This window comes from Camelus ferus, chromosome 7, assembly GCF_009834535.1.
Source record: "Camelus ferus isolate YT-003-E chromosome 7, BCGSAC_Cfer_1.0, whole genome shotgun sequence".
Lineage (NCBI taxonomy): Eukaryota > Metazoa > Chordata > Mammalia > Artiodactyla > Camelidae > Camelus > Camelus ferus.
In genome coordinates, this window is record NC_045702.1 from 69,799,375 (window position 1) to 69,823,114 (window position 23,740).

Here is a 23,740-nt window from a genome sequence, read left to right on the forward strand (position 1 = left end):
AAAATGTTGAAGAGCCACTCATCTAAACCTGTGCACAATCATAATTTTTCCAATAGTCAAAGACATTGGAGAATTAGAAGTTTCTTCCAAGATACAATCATCATATTTTCTATGCCTTATATCTCGTATGTTATATTTCAGAATTCCTTCTTTCCTTTCTTATTTAATGTTAATTTATAATTTAAAATTGATACGTGACAATTTTTCATTCTATGTTCTTATTTTAAATATTTTATTGGGCATGATTTAGATTAAATTATGATTATATGTCCATATTCATTACTTACTTTTGAAGTTTGACTGGTAAGTTGTCTGTCAACTTTAATCAAGTTGTTCCTAAACTCAGGTGGCATGAGAGGGAGTATTATAGATGTAGAGTACATTTTATTTGTGTTCTTATTTTGATGATAAAATTTATTAGAAAAATAATTGTTTCTAAGTTATTTGTTTCTTTTATCTTCTATTGTGTTATGTATATTACTGGTCCTATATATTGCAAATTAATTGTTGGCATAAATAACAATAGAAACACTGAAGATTATCCCTTTGATTCAAATTTGAGGAAAAGTTTCTTACTTCTTACTTAATCCTTGCTCCTTAATTTTTAAGTATATAATTTAGTGTGTTTTTAAATAATTAAAGCTAAAAAGGGAATTCTGGAAATATATATTTATCATTTATAGAAAATATCTGAATTTCCCATATTAGTTGTTCATTATTTATTCACATTCATACACACATTTATTTTTTTCTCAATGTCTGTTATGTTCCAGAGACTCCTCACAGTGTTAGTGATACTACAATAAACAAAAACCACTGTCCCCATGAATCTCCCATCCTAGTAATATTTACTGAATAACCAGTTAAAATATGTGGGAAGAATTATGCAGAATGACAAAAGCCTTATTTTTGTCTATCTTCAACTGAAATTGAGAAAGAAAGTAGCAATTAGTCATTGACTTAAGTTTATATGCAACCAAACATCATCATGTTTAGAAATATCTGGAAGTAGAATTAATTATATTTTTATTTATATTTATCTGGTCTTGTTCTCTCATAATCGTCACAGTCCACTGGAATATAACCAACTACAGGAGGAGAGAAAGTATGTAAGAAAGAGGTATTTGGAGAAGGTAGATCTATAAGTGAAATTAACTAGAGAAGTTAGATTCCATGAGACTGGATATATGCTTGTAAAATAATTGTCCAAACTCCTCTTTACTTTATGACCATTGACTACGTTTGAATGATAGGAAACATAATACTCAGTGTTTGTTGTAAAGCAGGAGAGTAAATGATTAGTGAGTATGGGCAACACCCGCAAAATAGTGATGCATTAGCTAAAAACAGATTGAATCGATCTTTATAATGTCTTGAAAAAATCAGTCATAAGCCCAACGTGGAAGAGTCTGAATGAACATGATTAGAGGCTTTACTGCCCTTCCTGAGACATAGGAAACAGAGGCATCACATTTTCATCTCCCTCTCTGAAAGAAGCTACTATGTGAATAGTATGGAATATCTTAAAGGATGTATTTTGATTTTTGTAAGGAAAAAGGACAGCACAATATTCCATTTCTCATGGCTTGTTATAACTTTCTGCTTTTTATATATATGCATATACACACACACACACACATATATGTATTTTTTCTAATTGGCCAAGCCCAGTGTTAGTGCTAATTTCATCCTCAATGGCCCTGGGAGGGATGTAACATAATCACCAATAATTTTTCTTTTACAAAAATTTTAGTGACATCTTCCTTCCACTGCCCCCACCCAAGGGTTTACAAATGACTGATGCTGAAATCAGAGTTGCCTGTTTTCAGTACTTTTATTTGTGAAAACTTGTAATTTGGGGATGTGTCAACACTCCTACAAATAGATGTATTGAAGCTATCTATACCATTTTTCTAGTGTCATGTTTCTTTTAAATTCTTCCAAATTGGATAATGAATATCCTGAAGTAAATTCAGGAATAAATATATTAAATTTCTAAAATCCTTGTAAGAAGCAACATCTTTTAAATTAATACCCTGGATGGTAGTAGAAAACATAAAAATGTTACTGGTCATAATTCAAAGGAAAACCTACCAATAATGCTTGTAAAAGTGGAAATTAAAGTCTTACATTTTCAGGTCTACATTCAAATCAAATCAACAAATGAGATAAAACTGCAAAATTTCTTTAGTAAAAATAACAACAAAAAACAGTAATAATAACAGATAGGTAGATAAATAAAAAAGAGTGAAAGGTAAAGGAGAGAAAGTAGAAAAATTCACCAAAGTAAATAAATACCAGCTAAGGTAAAGTTAAAGCTAGCTAAAGAACAACAATTTTTTAAAAATGCATGCTATAAATACATAATTTCTAAAGTAGGTGGTTATTTTCTGTTCCATCATTATACTGCTGGAATAAGCAAAATAATTAGTGATTGATTTCTCTTAATTTCCAACTGTTGAACCTAAAAATCCTATGCATTTTATCTATGAAGATAACACTCCATCAACCAAATACTGTGGGAAATTCCAGGCTACCTCCATAATAAATTACTCCTGAAGTATTTGGAAATAGCTTTACGTGGACCCAGGATATAAAACCAATGATGGAACAGCAAAGGCAGCAAGGCTCCCAAGCATTGAATTCTAAGGTAGGCAGAGACCTCTCAGTCTTAATTTGAGACAGTTAGATGTGATAGAAAAGTGGATTAGCACTTTTTAGTTTTGATTCTTTCTTTTGTTAATTACTGTGTGATCGAAAACAAGTCACTTAAACTTTCCATTGCTTAGTTTTTCTATAGGCAAGATGATGGTTGTGGAACAGGTTATCTTTAGAGTCCTGACCAGCTTTCAATTTCCATGAATCCACAATTGTAAAGTCATCTACAATCTGATCCGGGACTTTGAGCACGGTGCTGCCATCGTGTGGTAGATACAGTGACAGTCCCGTGTTTATAAGTATAAATATAGCAGAGGGGGGAAAAAACCAACAGAGCAAACTAATTGAAGACAGATGTGCAGTCATAGAGACACTACCAGGTTTAATTAAGGTTATCCACAGTGGAGTAATAAGACAAAATGATGTCTAACCATCTATCAGCTGCAGAAAATGAAGAGATCAAAGAATAATTTTAAATAGATTGAATTGCCTCGCAGAGGATAAAATTCGTTCGCCTGAAATGGCCCGTTGATAACTGAGTCACAAAACGATTCAACATGCTAGTATTTATTCCTGTAGCATACAGAGACCGTCTCTGTAGGAGTGGGCTTATTCCATCGTATGTTTATATGATACATTCTTTTTTCTAGTTGGTATTTGATAGTACAAATGAAAATTCAAAAAGAAATCCCCTCCCATAACTCATTAAGAAAATGGCTCCAAAATTTTTTATCATTAAATGAATCTCAATTCTAATGTAAAATAGCTATTTTCATATGTAATACACAGGTGATTAATACATGATCTCTGAAACTATGATTTAAGTTGGAAGAATAAAGCAGAGGTAGAATATTTTTAATTTGTTAATTTTGAAATCATAAAATTATGGAAAGTCTAATTTAGTTTCAATGTTTTAAAATATTGTTTTCTTCAAGAAGGTAGAAAGAGGCATACTGATCTATGAAGTGAGCGCACCGCATGTTTGTACACCAAAAAGTACAATCAGCCCAGGTCCTAGTGTCTGTATTAGCGCCCTCTGGTGGCTCCCATGGAATGTTACTGTACATAGTATTTTGTCACTCCAGTTTTAAAATGTATGTATAATACTCATGGTCTGCCATAAATTTTTTTTTTTAATTCACAGAGCTATCCTCTCCCATGTTTCTTGTATTATCATTAAATATTTCTTTGAAACCAGTTTTGGGGAAATTGGGATAACAAAACATCTGGTTGAGTGATCCCATTTTTCTATATGTATATGACAGACTAAAGTTGAATCTCTGATTTTAAAAGCTACCACAAAAACTGGATTACCCAAAAGTTCACTGATAAAGAACATGGAGTTTAAAAATGCTACATAGCGGTGTTTTTGTTGAGCTATTTATGATTTGTATGAAACATGGAACTGCATAACAAAGTGAAAAATCTACTAAATCACTCAGATGTTTTGAGTTGTTTTTTAAAGCAAAGAATTATTGATATAATTATCATTATTTTAATTTTTACTATCGATTCATTAAATACTGCTTCAGCATAGTTACAGGATGAAGCTTTTAAGAAGGCTACCACAGAGCAAACATGGGTTCTGCTTCCATCAACCACATGAATGTAACGACTACAATTAATGGTAGAAAGTGACAATTGCCAGAAAAGATACAACAGTCGTGTGCTGTGAGAGTCCGGATAGAGAAGGGTTCACTCTGACTGGGCAGATGAGGAGAATGTATGAAGCAGGTGCTGTCTGAGCTGAGCCTTTCCAGATGAGTATAATTTAGATGTGAGAAAGTGACAGGGCCAGAGGAGGGTCTAACAAAATTGGAAAGAGTAGGCTCAGCTAGAGCTCAGGACGGGGGAAAAAAGCCAAACCGCAGGGTTCCAGAGAGAGTGGTCTGAATGGGCTTCCATAAAGAGCATAAAGGAAAATTATGAGAGGTACATGTGGAAAGGAGGTGGTGATAAAAGGACTTGAGCAAACTGAAGAATTTGACTGAAATCGTGAGATGTCTTGAAACTGTATATGATCCAGCCTCCCATGTTAAGTCCTCAAAGCACTTTATTCATTAAAAAGTTCGCATAGTACAAATTCAGTTCAGTTTAATAGAATTGATGGTTTCTTATATGGGGACTGATTCAGTGAAAAGAGCTTAGTAAATACCCGTGTTGTTTCAAGCATCTGAAAAAGAACTGTTAAAATACCTGGACTCTTAGCACCAGCTTATCAAAACCTCTGCATTTCTGGGTTTTTAATCTCATTTTATGCCCTGTAGATATAGTCCTTTCAGGGAAGATCCACCCTTCATTTTAATTGAATTTCTTTTCAGAAACTAACCACATGTCAGATCTATCTTATCTCTACGCTTACATACCAGGGTAAGAATAAAATTCAGTTATGCACCAGATGTTTCACTGAGATAATGCCAAAAATCTAGATTCATTTGAATTATTTACCCAACCTCTCCAAATCTCTTTAGAGTCAACCTGACATGTAATTTTGTCTTGCAAAGATGTTAAGGTAGACTTAGACTTATTCCAAAATATGCATCTGTTCCCTATATTTAGGTTTCTTTCTTTTAATATTTCTTATAAAGTATTACTTGTTTGCATTTAAAATATTGACAACACTTGCATGGTCTTTCCAAATGAGATTTTATTCCCCCCAGATGATATGAAAAAACTATCTTTCCTTAAGTTTATTTCTAGCTTTGTTCCTTTCCTATTATTATATTGTTTTATATTCTGTTCACATTTCTCAAACCTCCCAGAAGAAGAGTAAAACTAGAAATTGCATCAGGTAAAAGCAAAGTTTGTGAAAGAAAAGATTGGATATTTTGAAATGTGAATAATAAGACGTCATTTCTATAATGTGGATATTTTGATATATTGTGAGATTGCTCTGGGAAAAAGTCTTAAATTAGTAAAGATAAATTGATTTTTAAATTACTGTCTATTAATTAAGGTTTGCCTTTGAAAATAGTACATCGAGATCTTCCAATTGATGAAATTAAGTCTTGCATTCAGTATCACACTAAAAAATATTAACAGTCTATTTGGCTGGATTATATAATGCCAGGAAAAAAGTATGACAGCTTTTTTTTTGTTTACAATTAGATGACTTACCTGACTCATTATGTGGTTGATTATACAGTATAATCTACTTTGTGTATGTTCATAATTTTGTGTCATAGTCATTTAGTACCTTTTTTAGCTTATCCTTTTAAAAAGGATACATCATCTGGGTTTCTTCTCTATAAGTTGAAGAAAATATTAAACAAACATTTTATGACTATTATTCTGTTTCTGTAAAGCTAGTCCTGTGGGTTACTTGTAATTCATTGGTGACTAGCTATTTAATAGGATTCAGGCCTTTTTCTAACTAGCTCGTTCCAGTGTATGGACACCTGATATATAACTACGAATTATTAAGCTTTTCCTCCTTACTTCCCTATTCCGGGAAAGGAATCCTCTTATCACTGGAATAGATACTATGAAAATGTCTGGTGGCTTTAGAGAAACAGCTAGTCCTGAAATGGAAGGGAAGAAGTGAGGAAAAGCTAAAACCTTTGCAAAACTTCATCCTGGCTAATCTGGTGGAGCATTTTCTGCCCCCAAAGGATTTTCCCCCACAGGGTCTGTATTTTTCACTTCATTTGGGTGTGTTGGTTAAAGCTCCACCAGATAAAGAGTCATGGTGTTTTTATACATTTCCTTAAGAAAAATGATGATAATTTAGGGTCATTAAATGATTATCAACTCCTCACCCAGTGGTGTCAATCTATCCAACTTGCTAAGAAACTGCTGATTGAACAGAGATGTATTTATGGAGGAGAGAGACTCTAAGTAGTTTTGCAGCCTAGAATACATCTAAAATTGGAAGAGAATCAGGGCAAATTCATCGTCAGGGGCTGGGTGTGCTCAAAGACACTGGGGAGGAGCCACTGATGATAAAGCCCTGAAGAAGAGGTTGGGTGTGTGGCAAATAAAATCACAAGACGAAGAAGAGTGAGTTACTGGGTTCCTGCTTTATCTCACTTCTCATCGTCCCAGCCCATGAGGGAGGCATTACTGGCCCCATTATTTTCAAATGCGGAAACTGAGACTTCTTAGAGTTACTTCAGCAAGAGTCAGGATTCAAAACTGACCCATCTGATCGAAGCTCATGCTCTTAAACTGATGACAAGGCAGAACAAATGACAATTTCAAAAATTTGCCTGGAGACGCTCCACCTCCAGCCCCCAACAAAAGAAGAAGAAACACTTGCCTTCTCTTCATTCCTTTTGCATCAAAATTTCCTCCCAAGTTTTCTCTAATCCAGAATTCCACTAACAATATTACCACCCTCTTACTGCGTAATTTCTAACACAAATTTTTCATAGCTCTTCTATAGGAATATGGATTCTTGTATGTAGAAACTCAAACTCATGGAATATTTAAAACAAGTCCCAGTCATAGGCAACTAGGAAATGCCTGTGAGGGAACAAATCTCTTCAAATTTAAAAATCCTGCTGGAGATAGTTGGTAGAACTACAGGCAAGCCCAGAATCTTCACTCATGTTCTAAATAATCTGTTCTATTCTGTACCTTCACTTCTCAAGAGGAAAACAAATTATTGGTTATGAATATGGAAAATACTTAAGCAATTTTCAAGTATTCTGTTATTTCTATCTACCCAAGTCTTTCTAAAGTCCTTTCTCCGGGAAACAGCCACAAATCCTATTTGTTTGCCAGGTCATTATTGCCTTACTGTACAAACAAACCACAAATAATAATAGTGCTATTTAACTTGGTCTCAAAATCTGATGGTTTATCCCTGGAAGTGGGTTTTTTTTTCTTTTATGTCCATTAAAAGCAATCCAGTACTTCAGTGTTGCCACTGAGAGTTATTGGTTAAAGAAAAGGAAGTGAAAGGCAGGATAAGAAATGTGGAGTTCTTGCTAGAGCTGTTTCTTTATACATGTAAATGAAGAAAACGTCTAAGTATGCGTTTGGGGGTCAGTGGGAGGTTCATTGATTGACTGTAGTGTTGACTCTTCCCACACCATGCAGCCAAGCCCGCCAATCACCGGCCTGCAGAAAGCTCCGTGTCCACTGGCTCCTCGGGCAGCAGCTTTGGCAGTGGGTATAGCGTGGACAGTGAAGGAAGCAGCAGCACCGCAGGGGAAACTAATCTATTTCCTATTCCAAGGATGTAAGTGCTTCCTTTTTTTTTTTTTCACTACAGTGTTGACAGCATCATGAGTAAGCTTTTCTTAACATTGAACAGGAAATTCCTAGTTAATTATCCACGTCTGAGTCAGTGTCCCTGAAAAACTTCAACTGCTTATGCCTCCATGAAAAATAGACTGTTCAGGAAAGATTGGATTAATTACGTTAATTCTAAGGATGAATGCTGGTCACTACCAGGACTGCTTAATCAGTGCAATCTGTATTTAAAAGAGAAAAGCTACTAAAATAATAACTCAGCCATGCCTGAATCAAGTTCAAGCATTAGGACTTGGATGCTTTAATCACAGAACAACCAAACACTAACATCATTGGTAATTGTGATAAATGTAGATCAATTTACTTGCAATGAGGAGATATTTAAACATATTTAAAGAACTCATACATCATATTTGAAATAGATAACATATATACTCATAAAGACTTTTCAACAATAAATCTACAGTTAAAATGGAAGATTTTGAAGGGGTTCTGTATTTTCTAGAACAAATAACAGCAGTACATAGGTCCCCAAGTATATCCTCTTGGAATGAAGTTCATTTATAAAATGTCAAGCCTCGAGAAAATCATACTGCAAATAAAATGCAAAACTAAAGCAGACTGTGTTTAGAATGTGTTAGAATGGGCTAAGCAAAACTTAGCAGCGTCTAAGATAAATATGTAGGTTATATCTATTCCAGTATCAAAATCTAAACTTCCCCAGGAACTAGTTTTCTGTCTTCAAAAACACCATTGGGCCACCCAGCTCCAGGGTCTGGGCCAGGGTGAATCCAGCCTGCTGCCTGATTTTGTAAACTCTGTGAAGGACTGAAGATGACTTTTGCATTTTTAAATGTTAAAAAAAAAAAAAATACCAGAAGAATAGCGTTTCGTGACACACGAAAATTACATAAAACTGAAATCTCAGTATCCGTAAATTAAGTTTTACTGGAACACGGTCATACCGGTTTGCTTGTGTGTTGCTCATCGTTGTCTGTGCTCTGGGAGCAGACTTGAATAAGCACCAGGGGGACCATTCAAATCATTCACTGGCCCTTTGCAGAATGAGTTTGCAGACCCCTGGTCTGGGCCCTTGTTAAAAGGTCTGTTTCATTTTCTCCATTGAGTGAAATCTCTGAGGGTGGAACTGCTATTTCTCTTTGGTTTAATGTCGATGTTTTTTAAAGTAAATCTTCCCTTTTGATCTCCAGAATAGTTCTAATATTTAGATAATGGCTCGAGTTTATAAAAACCAAAATGATGGGAGAAATGGATTTGTACAGTGAAAAATGTGTTTATTTTGTGATTTTTCAAGTTACATTTTTCCTACTTAAATTGATTAATTATTGGATTACTAATCTATCTTTTTTTTTTTGAGACCTAGGCTGTGAATTCAATAGAGTTGTTTGTATTTAATCAGTTCTTTTTTATTGGCAATTGTTTCTAAAAGGAATCTGATCTCATTAGTCCACAGCCTCTGATGATCCAATTTAACTGAAGAGAATTTCAGCAAATTCATTACATTCGTCTCTCCAAGCTGTGACTATGGTATAACTTTGTACAGGTTTTGTACCACACATCACTTAATAGCTTCCAATGTATCTGTACCTTTCAAGGTACATAATTTAACACTGATGATAATGTTGTAACTTCCAGAGCATAAACTGCATTATTTCCTCAGTATCTGAATGTCTGAAGTGAAAGTTGATTTTTTTACATCCAAGCCACATTTCAACTTTGTTTTTTCCCATTTTCCTCTTTCTCTTGTAAATCAAAACTTTCCAAAACTGCCTAGGCGGCTACTGTTTTGCCGTATGAACACAAAGAAAATGCTGTCTTCTGCAGCATTACAGGACATGTGTAAGAAGTGGTATTCGGTAGTTCTTTTATATCTCCTTGTAGCTAACACAATTATTGCTTGGGAGAGCAGAGCGTTCAATAACTATGTGGTGATTGTTTAACAAGTATAGATTATAACCAGTGCAGTCAGAATGTTCTGAGTTGAAGATTATTTATTGGGAATTTAGAAAAAATTGCATCCTTCATGTGACCCACAGCTGCCTTTCCTTTGCACTTTACTTAGCTTCACTGTGCTGCAAGTTTTCTGTACAACCTTAGAAATGTAACTAATACACATTTTGGCTAAGTATCGAATGTTAAAATCAGTTTTCACTAGAAGCAAAAACTGCAGCTGAATATTACCATTAAAATATGAAATCTAGGACTCGAGCAAATTAAAAAATTATCCAAAATTTTATTAAATTACTAATAGCTATTTTGTTAAAGTTTGGCATAAGGTAGGATGGTAATTTTTCAGTATTCTCATCTACCAGATTAGTGCTACTAAAACCATCTTCACTTTCAATTGAGTTTGGCTCAGTAGCAAGATGCATTTTGGCTCGGTCTGCTGGTATAGGATGCTGCTAAAGGTGAGATTGCTCCTGAGTCATTAAGCTGTTTAATTGTAACAAAGTTGATTTTTTAACTTATCAACTATTTGTCTTGAATCTCTTTGAAGCAATTACACAAATTAAGATTTTGTGCGTTGCTTACTCAAGACTTTATATATTCAGATGCAGACCATGTATGCATAACTTCTAACATTGTTTTATGTACCTTATTCTTCACATGATCACTTCTTAAAAATTTCTGTTTAAAACTTTGATCTAGAATTGTCATACTGAAACAATGTAATGGCTTTCAAGATAAAGTAATTTTTGAATTTACGTCAGGTTCTCTTTCATTATGAATAGAACCATTCAAGTAGAATAAGAGGATCTTTAGAACGATTTCAAGTAAGCTATCATTGGATTTTTAATAAATAAGTACGGTTACATTTTCAGCAGGTTCAGCAAAGCAATATTTTTGTGAAAGTAAGAATGAATTGTTAGTAAATCCTGCTGTGTTAGAATTATTGTCTCGATATTATAGTATCGAGACATTCTTTTGTTCACACATCTTTTTTAACACTTAAGCATTTTTATTCCGTCTTTTAGGACACCTTACGGAGCTACACATAAAGGCAACTTCAGAATCTTTTGTTTGCTGTGTAGCTTTTTCTCTGAAGAAATAAGAAGTGGCCTGTAGTCTCTGGGCTGTTACGTTATCAATATTCTGAACCCACAATGCTCAAAGTACCATGAATTCTTCATCTTTTTGGCCTTCCATAAGTTTAAGGCTAAAACTAAAAATGGTTTGCAACCATTGACTGAATTCTAAAGCCATTATGTGTATATCTAGTTATTAATACTTTATATTTATTGACTAGGATGATGTTCCAGGCCCTGTGCTAAACACTTAGAAACATCTCCCTCATGTGTGATTTCCTCATAACCAAAAGGTAGCTTATGTTACTATCCTTATGTTACAGAAGAAGAAATAGTCTTCACCAGATTGAGTAGATTTGCCCTAGAGAAGAGTCTACACCAGATTAAATAGGTTTCTCTGGATGACCCATAGAATAAAGGCGCAAAGCCAGAGGCAGAGGCAGGCAGTGACTGCAGAAGCCGGCATGCTGTGCACGGTAGGAAGCAGGAGAGATCTGAAAGGAAGTCACTATGTAAAACAAAAATCTGTTACTAGAATATTATTTTTATAAGTTATTCAATTCAAAATTTTCCTTCTCACCAAAGGATCCATACAATTCATTATTACAAAGTGTAAAGACATTAAAAACCCTTCTCCGCCTCGAGTTAAAAACGACAAAAAAAATTCTGAAACAAAATTTGAAAATATGATGGTCTGGTCTTTGATAAATGAGTTAATGAATAGGACACTGAATTTTGAGGTACATTGTTTGGACTAAATACAAAGGATAAACAGGTTTCCACTTTAACAATTCGCATGATCTAGAGCAATTTATCGCGTTATATTTGGCATTCAAGTAATTTTTTGCAGGTCTAGATATATAATGTCATTTTATTTTTACTTGGACTCCTCGTTTGCATTTCGATCATAACTGAATATATAACTTTTGTTTCCTTTTGAAACAGAGGGAAGATGGGGCAGAATGGGCAAGAGCCTATCAAACAGCCAGGAGTAGGAGCAGGAGTGGCGGACGCCGAAGGTAAGGTAAAATGGACAGTACTGGGTTTTGGCTGAATTCATGCTATACTGTTTGCTTTGTTTTTCTTTCAACATGAATGTTCATTTCTAAGTACTAATATCAAAAGCACTGGGAAGTAAAGTCACCATTATCCGTATTGTCTATTAAAATAGAATGACATCATAACTTCATTTAACAATTTTCCAATTTCCTTATTCAGATTTAACATCGAAGTACTTTGGGGCACTAAAAATTTTTAAGGGAAAGAAGAATGAGGATAACAGAAAGGGACTCAGAAAACTTTCTCATGGGAAAAATACCTTCTTGATACTGAAATTGAAAAAAAATTTTTAAATAAGAAAAATGTTGATTGAAATACCATACAGATAGAAAGTCATGAAACCTCATTTAGGTCCATGGAAATCCTTAAATATGTGGAGCTAAGAAGAAACTCGTGGTGTTAAAATCCTTTTATAGGAAAAATAATGACTGAACTAACTCCTAAAGTAAAAACTTAACTTGGCATGAAACTGTATTTTATTCAACAAATAGCAAATGTATTACAAAATGCCAAAAAAAATCCTTATCCTTATCAACACAGAATCGGTATCCCTACGGTGCACAATGACTTGCTTATCTTTCACTGTATTGTGATACGATCTGAGAGCACTGTTACCCCTCTTGCCTTACACCAGCCTCTCAATAATTTTAATTATTCTAAGTACTTAACACTACTCTAAGTCCTTTTCACATATTATCTCATTTAATTCTTACCATTCTTACCATTCCTGGTCTTACATGAAAAGTAACTGAGGTGCAAACAGCACACACAAGATAAGAGCAAGTGACTTGAATCCAGGAAAATGATGCCAAGTCACGTGCCATTGAAAAGAATGATTAGTGGCGTGGTATCACAACGGTGCTCAACAGGGAACAGGAAACCCAGATTTGTGCTTCAGATCTTATCTTGACTGGTGACCTGACCTTTCTGTCTTCAGAAACCTCATCAGACAAATGCTGGATCTAAGCAATGTTTCAGGTCCCTAGTGGACTTTAGATATTATGTACTTCTGGTTCTACTAAAAATTTTTCTTTGAACTTATTCAAAGACTGTGCTGCTTCGACTTGTTGCCATGCTCCCAGGGTTCCACCCTCAATCCAACATTTCTTTACATACCCTCTCTCTGCAAAAGCTCATCAGTCTTGTCTATATGGTGATTAGTCTCAAATCTACCACGCAGGCTCCCTGGAATTCAGACTCTGACGTCTGCCAGGCATTTGTGTCCAACCAAGAAAATAGAAACCACTCTACATATTTAAAATAAAGGAAATGTATGGCTGGAAGGCACTGAGAAACCTGGCAGGGGGTAGGGAGGTAACAGAAGGAAGCTACTGTCCGTAGAGGCTGGAGCCCACGAGAGCAAGAACCAAGATCAGCCTGCCTGCTGGGGTCAGGAAACTAGGAAGAGACACAGCAAAAGCCAGAAATACATCCTGAGACAGACAAGGATGGGGAGAAATATCCTGATTTCTCCCGTCCTCCCGTCCTCCTGTCTCTGCCTGTGCATGATCAAGTCCTCCCCGAAGCCAGCTAACAGGGAGCCTGGGAACCATGCAAGGGCACCACTATTCTGAGAGGAGTGCAGAGAAAGACCTAGAATGCCTCGGAGGCATAGAGCTGGCACAAGATTTTGCTTGGAGATTCCATAGATGCATCAAACTACATATGCCCTGATCTCACTTCACCCTCTTCCCTAATTTTCCTCTTTTCTCTCCCTGTATTCTTCCACCACTCACAAGGTCTGTGCTATGTATACCATTGTATATTGTGTTACCATTGTCTTTTGACTTCAATTTCCATATTTCTATGCCTGTCTCCTCTGTAAGGCTGAACAACTCTGAGAGGAGGTCTGGTTTATTCATCTTGGTGTCCCAGCCCTTAGCAGAAAGCATTGCCCACAAAATTGCTTCGAGAATGTTAAGTGAATGAAGAGATAATGTGATCTTATATAAAAGTAATGGTCATTGATTTTCAGTAGGACTCTAGAATTCAGGTGTACAGAGAAGCAATTCACGTGCAATTTTTTTTCAAAAGTTTTAGCTACTTAATTTTACCTTTCTTTTAACCTTAAAGTTTGTAAATAAAATGATTTTAGTGTAAATGTTAACAGCTGTCAGTGAATAGACACTGTTCATCCTAACACCGCTTTCTTCTTTTGCATCAGTCCCACACAAAACATACTTGTTTTCCAAAAAGAGCCAGCTATGAGTCTGTATGTTTATATTTTAGTGAACTGACTTTTATCAGAGGTTAATCTCAGATCAGCTATTGAGCAGAGGGGCGGAGGTTGAGAATGCGTACACTATGGAATATGTAATGTAGTGTGAGTCGTGCCCTTTTAGCATCAGTATTTTGGACCAGTTATTTTTGACTGAGTTATTATGACATTTTGACAGTGAGCAAATTTACAATATACCTGTCTATGTGAAGTTATGAAGAGTTTTATAAGAGATGTAGAAGAGATTGCTAATAATATAGAAGAGAAAACTGCAATAAACATTAAACCTTTACAAGCAATCTTACATTAAGAAGAACATACAGAGACTGGGGAGAAAATTATTAAATAAGACAGGAATTTGTTTGTACTAAGCAGATAAGAAGATACCAATTTAAAGTGCAAGATTTTGCTTTGTCCACACAGAAATACGGAATCAGCTTTGTGTTGTGCTTGTGCTGTAGGTTTGATGTAACTTGTGTTTGTTTTGAGTGATCCGGGGGATTGCTTCACTTCCTTTTGTTGTCAGTCAATAGAAACAGCCAGTTTATGGGGAAACAAAAAACAGACAGAGCAGTTCATATTTTTTAAAACATAGTATGTAGTGTCCTGACCAGAATCTTCCTCCTTTTGGTTCTTCCCCACGGCATCAGAAAAACAGTGTCTCTTTGTAGATTAGTACAGTTTTCTTGAAATTGTGTTCTGGCAAGATTCTACTTCATCTTGGGCCTTTCGTGTTATTCATTTAAGCAGTTTGTTTTCTGAGCACCCCGGTCCCCTCTAAGCAAAACTGATGACAACAATAGGACAGCGTGCTTTCAATCAAAGGAGATCAGAGATTTTAAGTAATCATCTTTGGACAGTTTGCATTCATAAAATTTTTATTCTTGATTACAGTGTATAGAAAAGAAAAGCCGTGTTTTATGGGATTGAAATTTTGTGTTAAGCGCATTATTAAGAGTAAAAAAAATAGCTGTGTCCTTACCCCACTTATTGAGCAAGTCTACTTGTTCTGAGTTCTGATTTTTTAAAATCGATTTTCTATTTAGTCATTTTCTCTGATGACGTTTCATCTTCTCTACAGCAGTGACTCATAAATCTTAATTCTAGCATGAGATTAACTCAGTGGGTCAGCGAGTGAGAGCAATCAAAGGTTCTGGAATTCTGAGCTAAGGCATAGTGGAAAATGGCAGTAGTCCTGTGGACTAGCTCTGCTAATGAACGGTTGAACTTCCACGATGTAAGTAAGCACACCACGTCAAGAACGAACCGGCACTGTACGTGGCACGTGATTAATGTTCTTTAAATTGCAGCTATTATTGCATTAGAAGTGGATACGAGAGAGAGCCATTTGGCTCCCATCCAAAGGGGTGACAGCAGGCAAGATAAAGTATGCACTTCTTGGGAGGGCCGTACAAACCGCCTTCTTTCAAGATTTCGATCAAATCAATTAGACTTTCCAATTGTACCGACAAGTGTTTTCCCAGTTTGCCTTGAAAACTTCTAATACTCTCAAAATAGAAGCTTTCCTACGTTTTTATTAGGTCTGTTTAATAGTGGTATTCTTTGCTGGTGGGCATCCATGACTGGCTTGACTGCTTTACTCTTCTAACCCAGGTGTTCACTAGCTGTAGCAGCAGGCATTAGGATCATAGCTTTCTCTGAGGCTTAATTTGCCTGGCTGCATGCATCTGAAGAACAAATAACCCTAAAAGAGTTTAAGAACGTCCGGGTAATACTCAGTGGTGCCAGAAGTGAAGAGGATCAGTGACATTAATGTAAATGCCAAATATTAGTTTAATCAAAATTGTAACATAACTACATTACAAGGAAGAGGAAGGCTAAATCTTCACCTACCAAAATTTAAATATCAACAAATTATAAAGACAACACAAAATTATTTTGAGAAATAGAGAAATATAAAGGACCAAAGAAATAGATAAAAATAGTTGATGGTAGAGTTTTCTTAGCAGTTTTATTAAGGATTAGGGAAATAAAGAATTGGACCATGGGAGAGCTGATTTTTGAAAAAGAAGTCATAAAATGTAAAATGTTCAACCTTTTGATATGTGAGGAAATAAAAATTAGGGATAGTGATCAAACAGTATTAACAAGTACAAGAAAAGAAAGTGTGACATTGTTTGCATTAAATAAATAACTTCCTACTATGACCCTAAATGATTATGAATATCCATGCTCTTGAAACATTTTAATGATAGTTATTACAACCAAGTAGTCTCTCTAACATACTCATTACAGATATTCGGATAGCATCAATGCCATACAGAGATAGCATTTTAACTTTTAGGAAACCTAACTTTAACTAATGACAGTAACATACAAAATCTCTGGGGAAAAGAAAGCTGTAGAATTCGAACTGCCAAATCGTCTTAACATTTTTTTTCTCTTCACTCAAAAATTGAAATGAATTTCCTAAATGCCCAGAAAGAAAAAAAAATGACAGAATTTTGGAAAATACAAAATTCATTGGAGATAATTTCTTTTTCTGCCATTCAGATTATTAGTTACTTTCTCTAATTGAAACATTCTTATTTATTTTACCCAGAAAGTTGTTTGGAAATTTACATAACTTTCTATAGAGGGGGGGACTTATATTTAAGTGAAAAAGTAGAATGACCAAAAAAAAAAAAAAAAAAAAAGACCAACACATTTCACACAAGACTTTGCTCAACCAAGTAACACTTTCCCTGAAGGAACCAATTTTACAGATAAGAAAGTGACACAGACACGAGATAATATACTCTGAGGAAAGTGCACACTGCTGCTTTATTAAGTGTTGGACTGTTAGTCTCTAAAATAAAAAATCAATATATTCTATTATTTGCTTTACCACAATAAAGTTGTAGGAAAGAAGCATTTCCCTATTTAAATCTTTTATTTTCAAAAAAGCTTTGGTATCTACTCAAGTCATCTGTTACATCTGAGTATTTTCCTGCACCAAGCAAATGCAATTTTGGACTGTTATCGTCCAAAGCAGACGCTTTCTTATCCACTAAATAACACACCATTGTGATTTCTGTAATTGACATTGCCCTCTAAAGCCCAGACAGATGTCACTGGTGTATGAAATACTAAGTAGCAATGACAGAGCTTTTCCTTACACATTTTATTACCATATTGTTGCTACTGAATAAATAAATATAGATAGATAGATGTGGCTATATATATATGTGTCCATTCTACGTGATGATTCATCCTTTCAAAAACCCCAACACATCCTCCTTAATAGCAATAACCACAGCATTACAACTGACATTTATTTGCTGAACACTCTCCTGGGATCTTTAAAAATTTACTGGCCTCAATTCTCACAATAACCCTGTAAAATACATGCTATAATATTTATGGTATTCCTGTGTCTAGCACAGAGACTTGTGCAAAATACCCACACAATGAATTTATTTTTAATTAAGACACTAAGACTCTGAGAGACTAAAGGATAAATCAAGCCTAGTAATACACCTGTGAAACTGAAGTCAATACTTACACAAAAACATTGAGATGGAGTCTTAAAACTTAAGATTCTTTAAATAGACCTGCAATTCCCAAATGTCTTAAAACATGATGTTAATCCTGTATGTTGCTAGACAACTTTTTAAGGAGCTTACTACCCTAAAACTGAACTCAGATAGACGACTTCAGTTAAAAACGACACAAGCTGCTTAAAAGTATGGTAACTCTGCACTTTTATTTATTGTGCTTCTTTTTCACAAAGCCCAGCTGAGTCTACAGAAGATGATTAATGCTGAGTCTCCCCTAGAAAGAGCCAGTGCCCTGGGGCAGACAGATATGTTCATGCACAGTTGGGGTAAGAGTTATGATAGCGGTGAATGTGTGTTAAATACTAAGTCATTTTCCTTTAGGTTGAATAAGGAAGGCCTTCCTGGTAGGGAATACTTTTTTAGATAGTTCTTGAAATAAAAGTAATAAGTAGTCTACCTGGAGGAGGGCTGATGAGGTTTTAATAAAGGGCAAGGAACTTCATGTTCAAGCCTTAGAACGTGAGCGAATATGTATTACTGGTGAGCCTGGGGGCACTTCTGTGTGACTGTTGCAGAGTCCTGTGCTGGAGGGAGACAGGGCTTGAGACGTAATCACGGTTCAGATAATTTATGAAGTATCAGACACTGTCAGAAGGAGTTTAGGCTCTATGCTGTAGCTAGGCAACTGGAAGCAAAGGAAAATTTCTTAACCTGATTTGGTGCCATGAAGGATGAATTATAAGGGATCACGTCTGCAGCCAAGAGACCAGTTAGGTGGCAACTCAATAGTCCAGGTAAGAAAGGATAAGGACTAGGATATAAGAGGAGAGGGGATAGTCAGCTCCCAGAGCTCTCTAGGAAGACAATAGGAACGGATACCTTTGTTCTAAAAATGACTGGGAATCAAAATGCAGAGAAATTAGTGCTTTGGGCACTAATAGAGATAAAATGATACAATTATGGTCACTGTAAGTGACCAGTAGCTAAATATAATTATGATTTAAAACGAAGAAATTTTTAAGTGTTAACAGAGGTCAGTGTAAAAAGTGATAAAAGAAACTGGGAAAATGATAAAATGCAAACCTATGTTTTACAGAATTTTAAAGAAAGAAGTTGGCTGTGCTTTAAAAGGCCATCTGGTATGCACTTCAGAGGACATTTTAAAGATAAATTAAAAGAGTAAAATGGAATTTGAATGAGAGAGAACACAAATTTTGCTCTCTTAACTTGGTCTATATATTTAGCGACATTCATCTCTTGTTCCGAATGTGGAAAGCTTGATGAATCAGATCCTTTTGCATACTGTGTGTGCGTGTGTGTGAAGGGCACTCTGAGTGAAGGAGGAAAGTCACTGAAAAACAAGTTCAGTTGAGGGATTTAATCTCTTAAATAAAAATTTCCAGGATATATTCTGAAGACAGTGGGTAATTAGGTCAATTAAAAAAAATTATACGTCTAAAGAATTATGCAAAGAGATCAAACACTCAGAATGCTACCATAAGATATTAAACATGGATTTAATCAAAAGAAATTACAATTCTGTATTTGAAAAACCACAAATGTTGATAGATGCATTTTAGAAAGTTCTCTGGGATTATTAAGGTATTTCTTTGAAGCAAAAGAAATGGAATTTATTAAAATACTGCATCTCTAAAAGTGAGTTAACTGAGTTATTATTTTGCCCCTTTTAACTTTCTTCTTTTCATTTACTAATATTTCAAGCCAGAGAAACAATTACTGGTTAAGCACTTTAAATCATTAAGCAGTCTTTAGTACTGACGTATGAATCCATTACACTTTCTGTGGTTCTGTATTGAGGGAGGCAGGGCCATGTTCTGTTTGGCTCCTAACTGTTTCAACTGGTAGAAAAAGTTTAAAATTCTTTCAATTACTGCAAGAAGCCAGGAAAACAGGAACAATTGTCAACAATTTATTTTCAAGACAGATAGCATTTTCTTCAAGAGTTCGTTACTTTTGATAGTCCAATAGTTTGAGTTCATTTCCTTTTAGTTAATGATGAAGTGTCTGGGTCAAAACTGAGGTCAAGTTGTGCTATTCAGTTTGATTTGGGGACCGCTGTGATATTTCTCAGCCAATTTACAGTTTGCTTTTCTTAGGGTTAGCTGTGAGGTTATCAGAGTAAAATTAATATGAGTCTTTGCTCATTGGTTTTGTGGATCTGGACTATGATCTGTTTTCAGTATGTGTCTTTCTTGTGACTTTAGGAATATGGATTAGCAATCTTAGATTGAGATTTTTCTAGTATTTGATTTGATATATGAAACTTACATAGCTAACTTTAATCATTTCCTTGCTCATAGAATTTTTTCCCTTACTAAAGTGTGTAGATTCATTAAAAATAAGATATTCTACTAAAACGTCCCTGAAAATAATTGTATTATAAATTAAGAGAATAGCATGAGATATAAGATAATGGATGGGAGGTTTTAATTAAAATATGTTTTAAAAAGCTCTGGTTTTCAGTGACAGCAAAATGAATGCTAAGAAGCAGGTACTAAAAGGCTAAAAAATGCCCAAAATATTGAAGGAGATCAATCAGAAAAATCTATTTTTTCCATCTAAAATGATGTTCTTTCTGGCTTTGTCTAGGAAAGAAGAGATTTCTTTATGTAGGAGACACAGAATGTGCAGGCCTGCCCTACTTTCACAAAACTCGTAAATTGTATTAGGCCAGGATGCCTGACTTATTATATAAAATATCTCCTTCAATCTGGGTGATTTCAAATAAAGGCCTTAATGAAACCTTACAGAACTCTTCTCCCTTGGAAAAAAAATGCTAATGAGACCATAATAAAATGCCTTCTCCTTCAGCCCCGCTGAGCCCTAAGACACAAACATGTACTGGGCTGCCTCTCCACGGCTTTGAGTAACAGAGGCCGTGTGTGCACACACAGAACGCAGTTAATCAAGTGGCTAAAGGCACTGATCTGGGGTGAAACCGTAGGTTTGAAAAAAATCCAAAATACCTTCAAATCGGTGGCTTCAGCTTAGTTTAATAGGAACAGCATGGGTTTTGAGTCAAGCCTGACAAAGCTCTTTCCTCAGAGCTAGATGGAGACCAGTTTTGCTGTAAAGATGAGAGAAGTTCTACAGATTCATTCATTCAACATCTAATTCATTCGAGGTGTCTTGTCTTTGGGCTAAAAAGACAAGGGCAAATAAGGAAATCTTCACACGTTCAGGCTGTGGCAGTCTATATACATAAAGTGCGCACAACAGGAAACTTGTTTAACACACTGAATACGTTGCTGATACCATTTAAGTAAATCGTAACTCCCTACATGCAACAAATCAAGAAGTCTATGATCACAGATTAATGCTTTGGAAAGGAAACAGGTAAGCATTTGTTTCCTGTCTGTACCTGGTCTTCCCAGCACACCTTCCCCACAAACCCTGAGACCCCCCCCACAAAAAGCCCCGAGTTTCCTCCCCCCGACATATGCACACTCAAATGCCTGCACATGAATTTAGCACATAATCGCTATCACATAATAGATAATCCAAATTTTGGTAGTTACTTTAGGGCATCTTGCTGGAAACATCTAATCTAGCTATGTGACTTCTGGCAAATTTAGCCAACCTAAACTCCACCGTCTCCCTTCTTTAAAGTGAAGTTAGTAATACCTCTGTCTGTTTCAGATAGTTTAGGAAGAATAAGATAATATGACTGAAATTTACTTACATTGCTTTAAAATGTGTTTAGCTTGTGTTCTTTATCCATAATATTATAGTACTATTTATTCACTCAGTTACAGATGTGTATATAGTAAAACTGTAAGAGAGTGGAAAATTATGTTTCTTGAAATATATTTGGGATAAGGATTCTTTTTTTTTTTTTTTTTGAATACCAAATATATTGAGTGGCACTATCAAGGAATGATTTATATCTAATCACAAAGGTTTTTATAAATCTTGTCTTGGAAATTCTCCAACACTTTATTAATGGTTTGTTTTAGGAAAAAGTGCTGGACCCAAGCATTAATGGTCATCTGTTACATACAAGGTAGACAAGGAGTCACATAATGGAGCTAGCTGCATGGTGTCATTTTCAAGTAAGCTAATTTATTGAGAGTCGGCTTCCTGAGATCTTACAGGGAGTGTACTTGGAACAGATCTTTTGGCAAGTCTGGTAATCTTACTCGTATTGAATTTCATCTCCGGGTATATCGTTTTCTAGAGGCTCTGTTCAAACCATTGATATGTCTTAAACTTACTTCTCAGAAACAATGTTTTCTGGGACAAAGGTTCTTAACTGTATAGAACACTTTCTATGTAGGACTAAATAGATGGGACTCAAAAGTAGGACTTAATACACAACAGAATGAAGAAATTATTCCATCTTTGCTTCCCCCTTTTAAACATTAAATTACTAGACTAAACCTTTTAAAACTATAGTTTCTCACTTCTTCTCTTTAATCCTACATATAAGGTGTCCTATACAGTTAAGAACCTTTGTCCAGACAACATATTTCTGAGAATTAAGTTTAAAACATATCAATAGCTTGAATACAGCCTGTGGGAAACAACAATATACCAGGAGACGAAATTCAGTACAAATAAGATTGTCAGACTTGTTAAGATCTACTAGCTGTCCCTGCTACTTAAGGGTATGGTATAAAGAAAGCCTGAAGTGCCAATTTTAGATAATTATTGAGTACCACCGTCAAATTAGTGAGTGCCACTTTGAACTTTTGGAAGGAACAGATGTAATTTCAGCCTGGAAGGTAAAATTTATTATAGAGTCTGGCGTAGGGTTGATAAAAGTGGTTGGAAATTATAGAGAAAGGAACTGTTGAATAGAACAGATTATACTTGGCTTCCTTCCTTTCTCTAACAGGCTCAGTGAAGTAGAAAAAGAGTTGTTTTTTTTTTAATCCATTTAAAAAGTCTTGACATATTCATATTTTTTCTTTTGTTTGTTTACTCTCAATAAATTGAGCAGTTGAGACCTTGCTAGGCTTAAACTGTCAATTACTTCTAGAATGGATCTTCCAGTGCATCAGATGTTGAGAAATAAAAAGGATTAATGCTTGTTGAATAATTACTGTTTCAGGCATTGTGCTGACAATTTACTTTGTTGTACTAGCTTTTTTTTTTAGAAGATCATCATTTAGACTTGAAACTGATAGAATAGAAATAAATGAAATGAAGAAAATGCAATTCTACATGAGGGAATATACATCACCACTGTGGCTGTTGACAAGTATTAGGTCACTATTAAAACTTTCTGTAATGAGTAGGCTTAGAATCGTCTGAGTAAACAGACAAAATTATTTAAAGCAGAAGATACTTGGTAGAGGGCTAGGACTAAATATTATTTAGATAACATCAGAAAATGTCTAAAATTTATTATTCTATAAAGCTGAAAGAGATCTTATAAATACTCTATAAATAATCTTATTACATATTTTCATTTTACAATGTGAGGAAATATAAACCAGAGATATTTAATGACTGGCCTGCCATCTCACAGGGCTAGAGGCCAGAATCCCTGATTTGGAAAATCCATCTTAATTCCATGTTGGACTTTTCTTAGATTTGAAATGAGTGATAGGTGCTAGGTAACAAATTATGAGGTGATAGACTGTCAGAGCTAAATATGCATCTTACCTAACACCCGTGCAGACTGCATCAGCTGGCACCTGCGGCATTGATATGTAGTGTTTATTAATGAAAGTTTGCAAATGCAAAGAAATTGAAGTGTTGACAATTTTATCACTCTGGTTTTTTTTTTTTCCTTACACAGACTTTCCTTTTACAAAGTTCCATTTTTCTTTACTTTTCCACATTTTGTTCTCTTCTAGTTAATTAAACATTGCCTTTAAAGAGATTTTTGCCTAAAATGGTCTCGCATTGGCTAAAGTTGCTCAGGGTACAATATAATTCTTACAATTGTGGGAGAGGGTAAACCTCAATTTGCACTCCATCCAGTTAAGTGTTAAAAATACCAATAATGTAAATAAAGAAGAAATATTTTCTTAATCAATAGTCACTTTTTAAAAATCACTTTTTATGTTTAAGTCAATTCCCTATGGAAT

The 23,740-nt window shown here is 35.1% G+C and overlaps 1 protein-coding gene across 1 annotated transcript in view; it reads left to right on the forward strand.

Moving 5' to 3' along the window:
• Window positions 1-23,740, forward strand: part of PCLO (piccolo presynaptic cytomatrix protein) — a 310,882-nt gene that overhangs the window by 271,639 nt on the left and 15,503 nt on the right. The window contains 2 exon segments of the mRNA XM_032484107.1: window positions 7,702-7,843; window positions 11,850-11,923. Of these exon segments, the coding sequence (XP_032339998.1) occupies window positions 7,702-7,843; window positions 11,850-11,923 (216 nt within the window).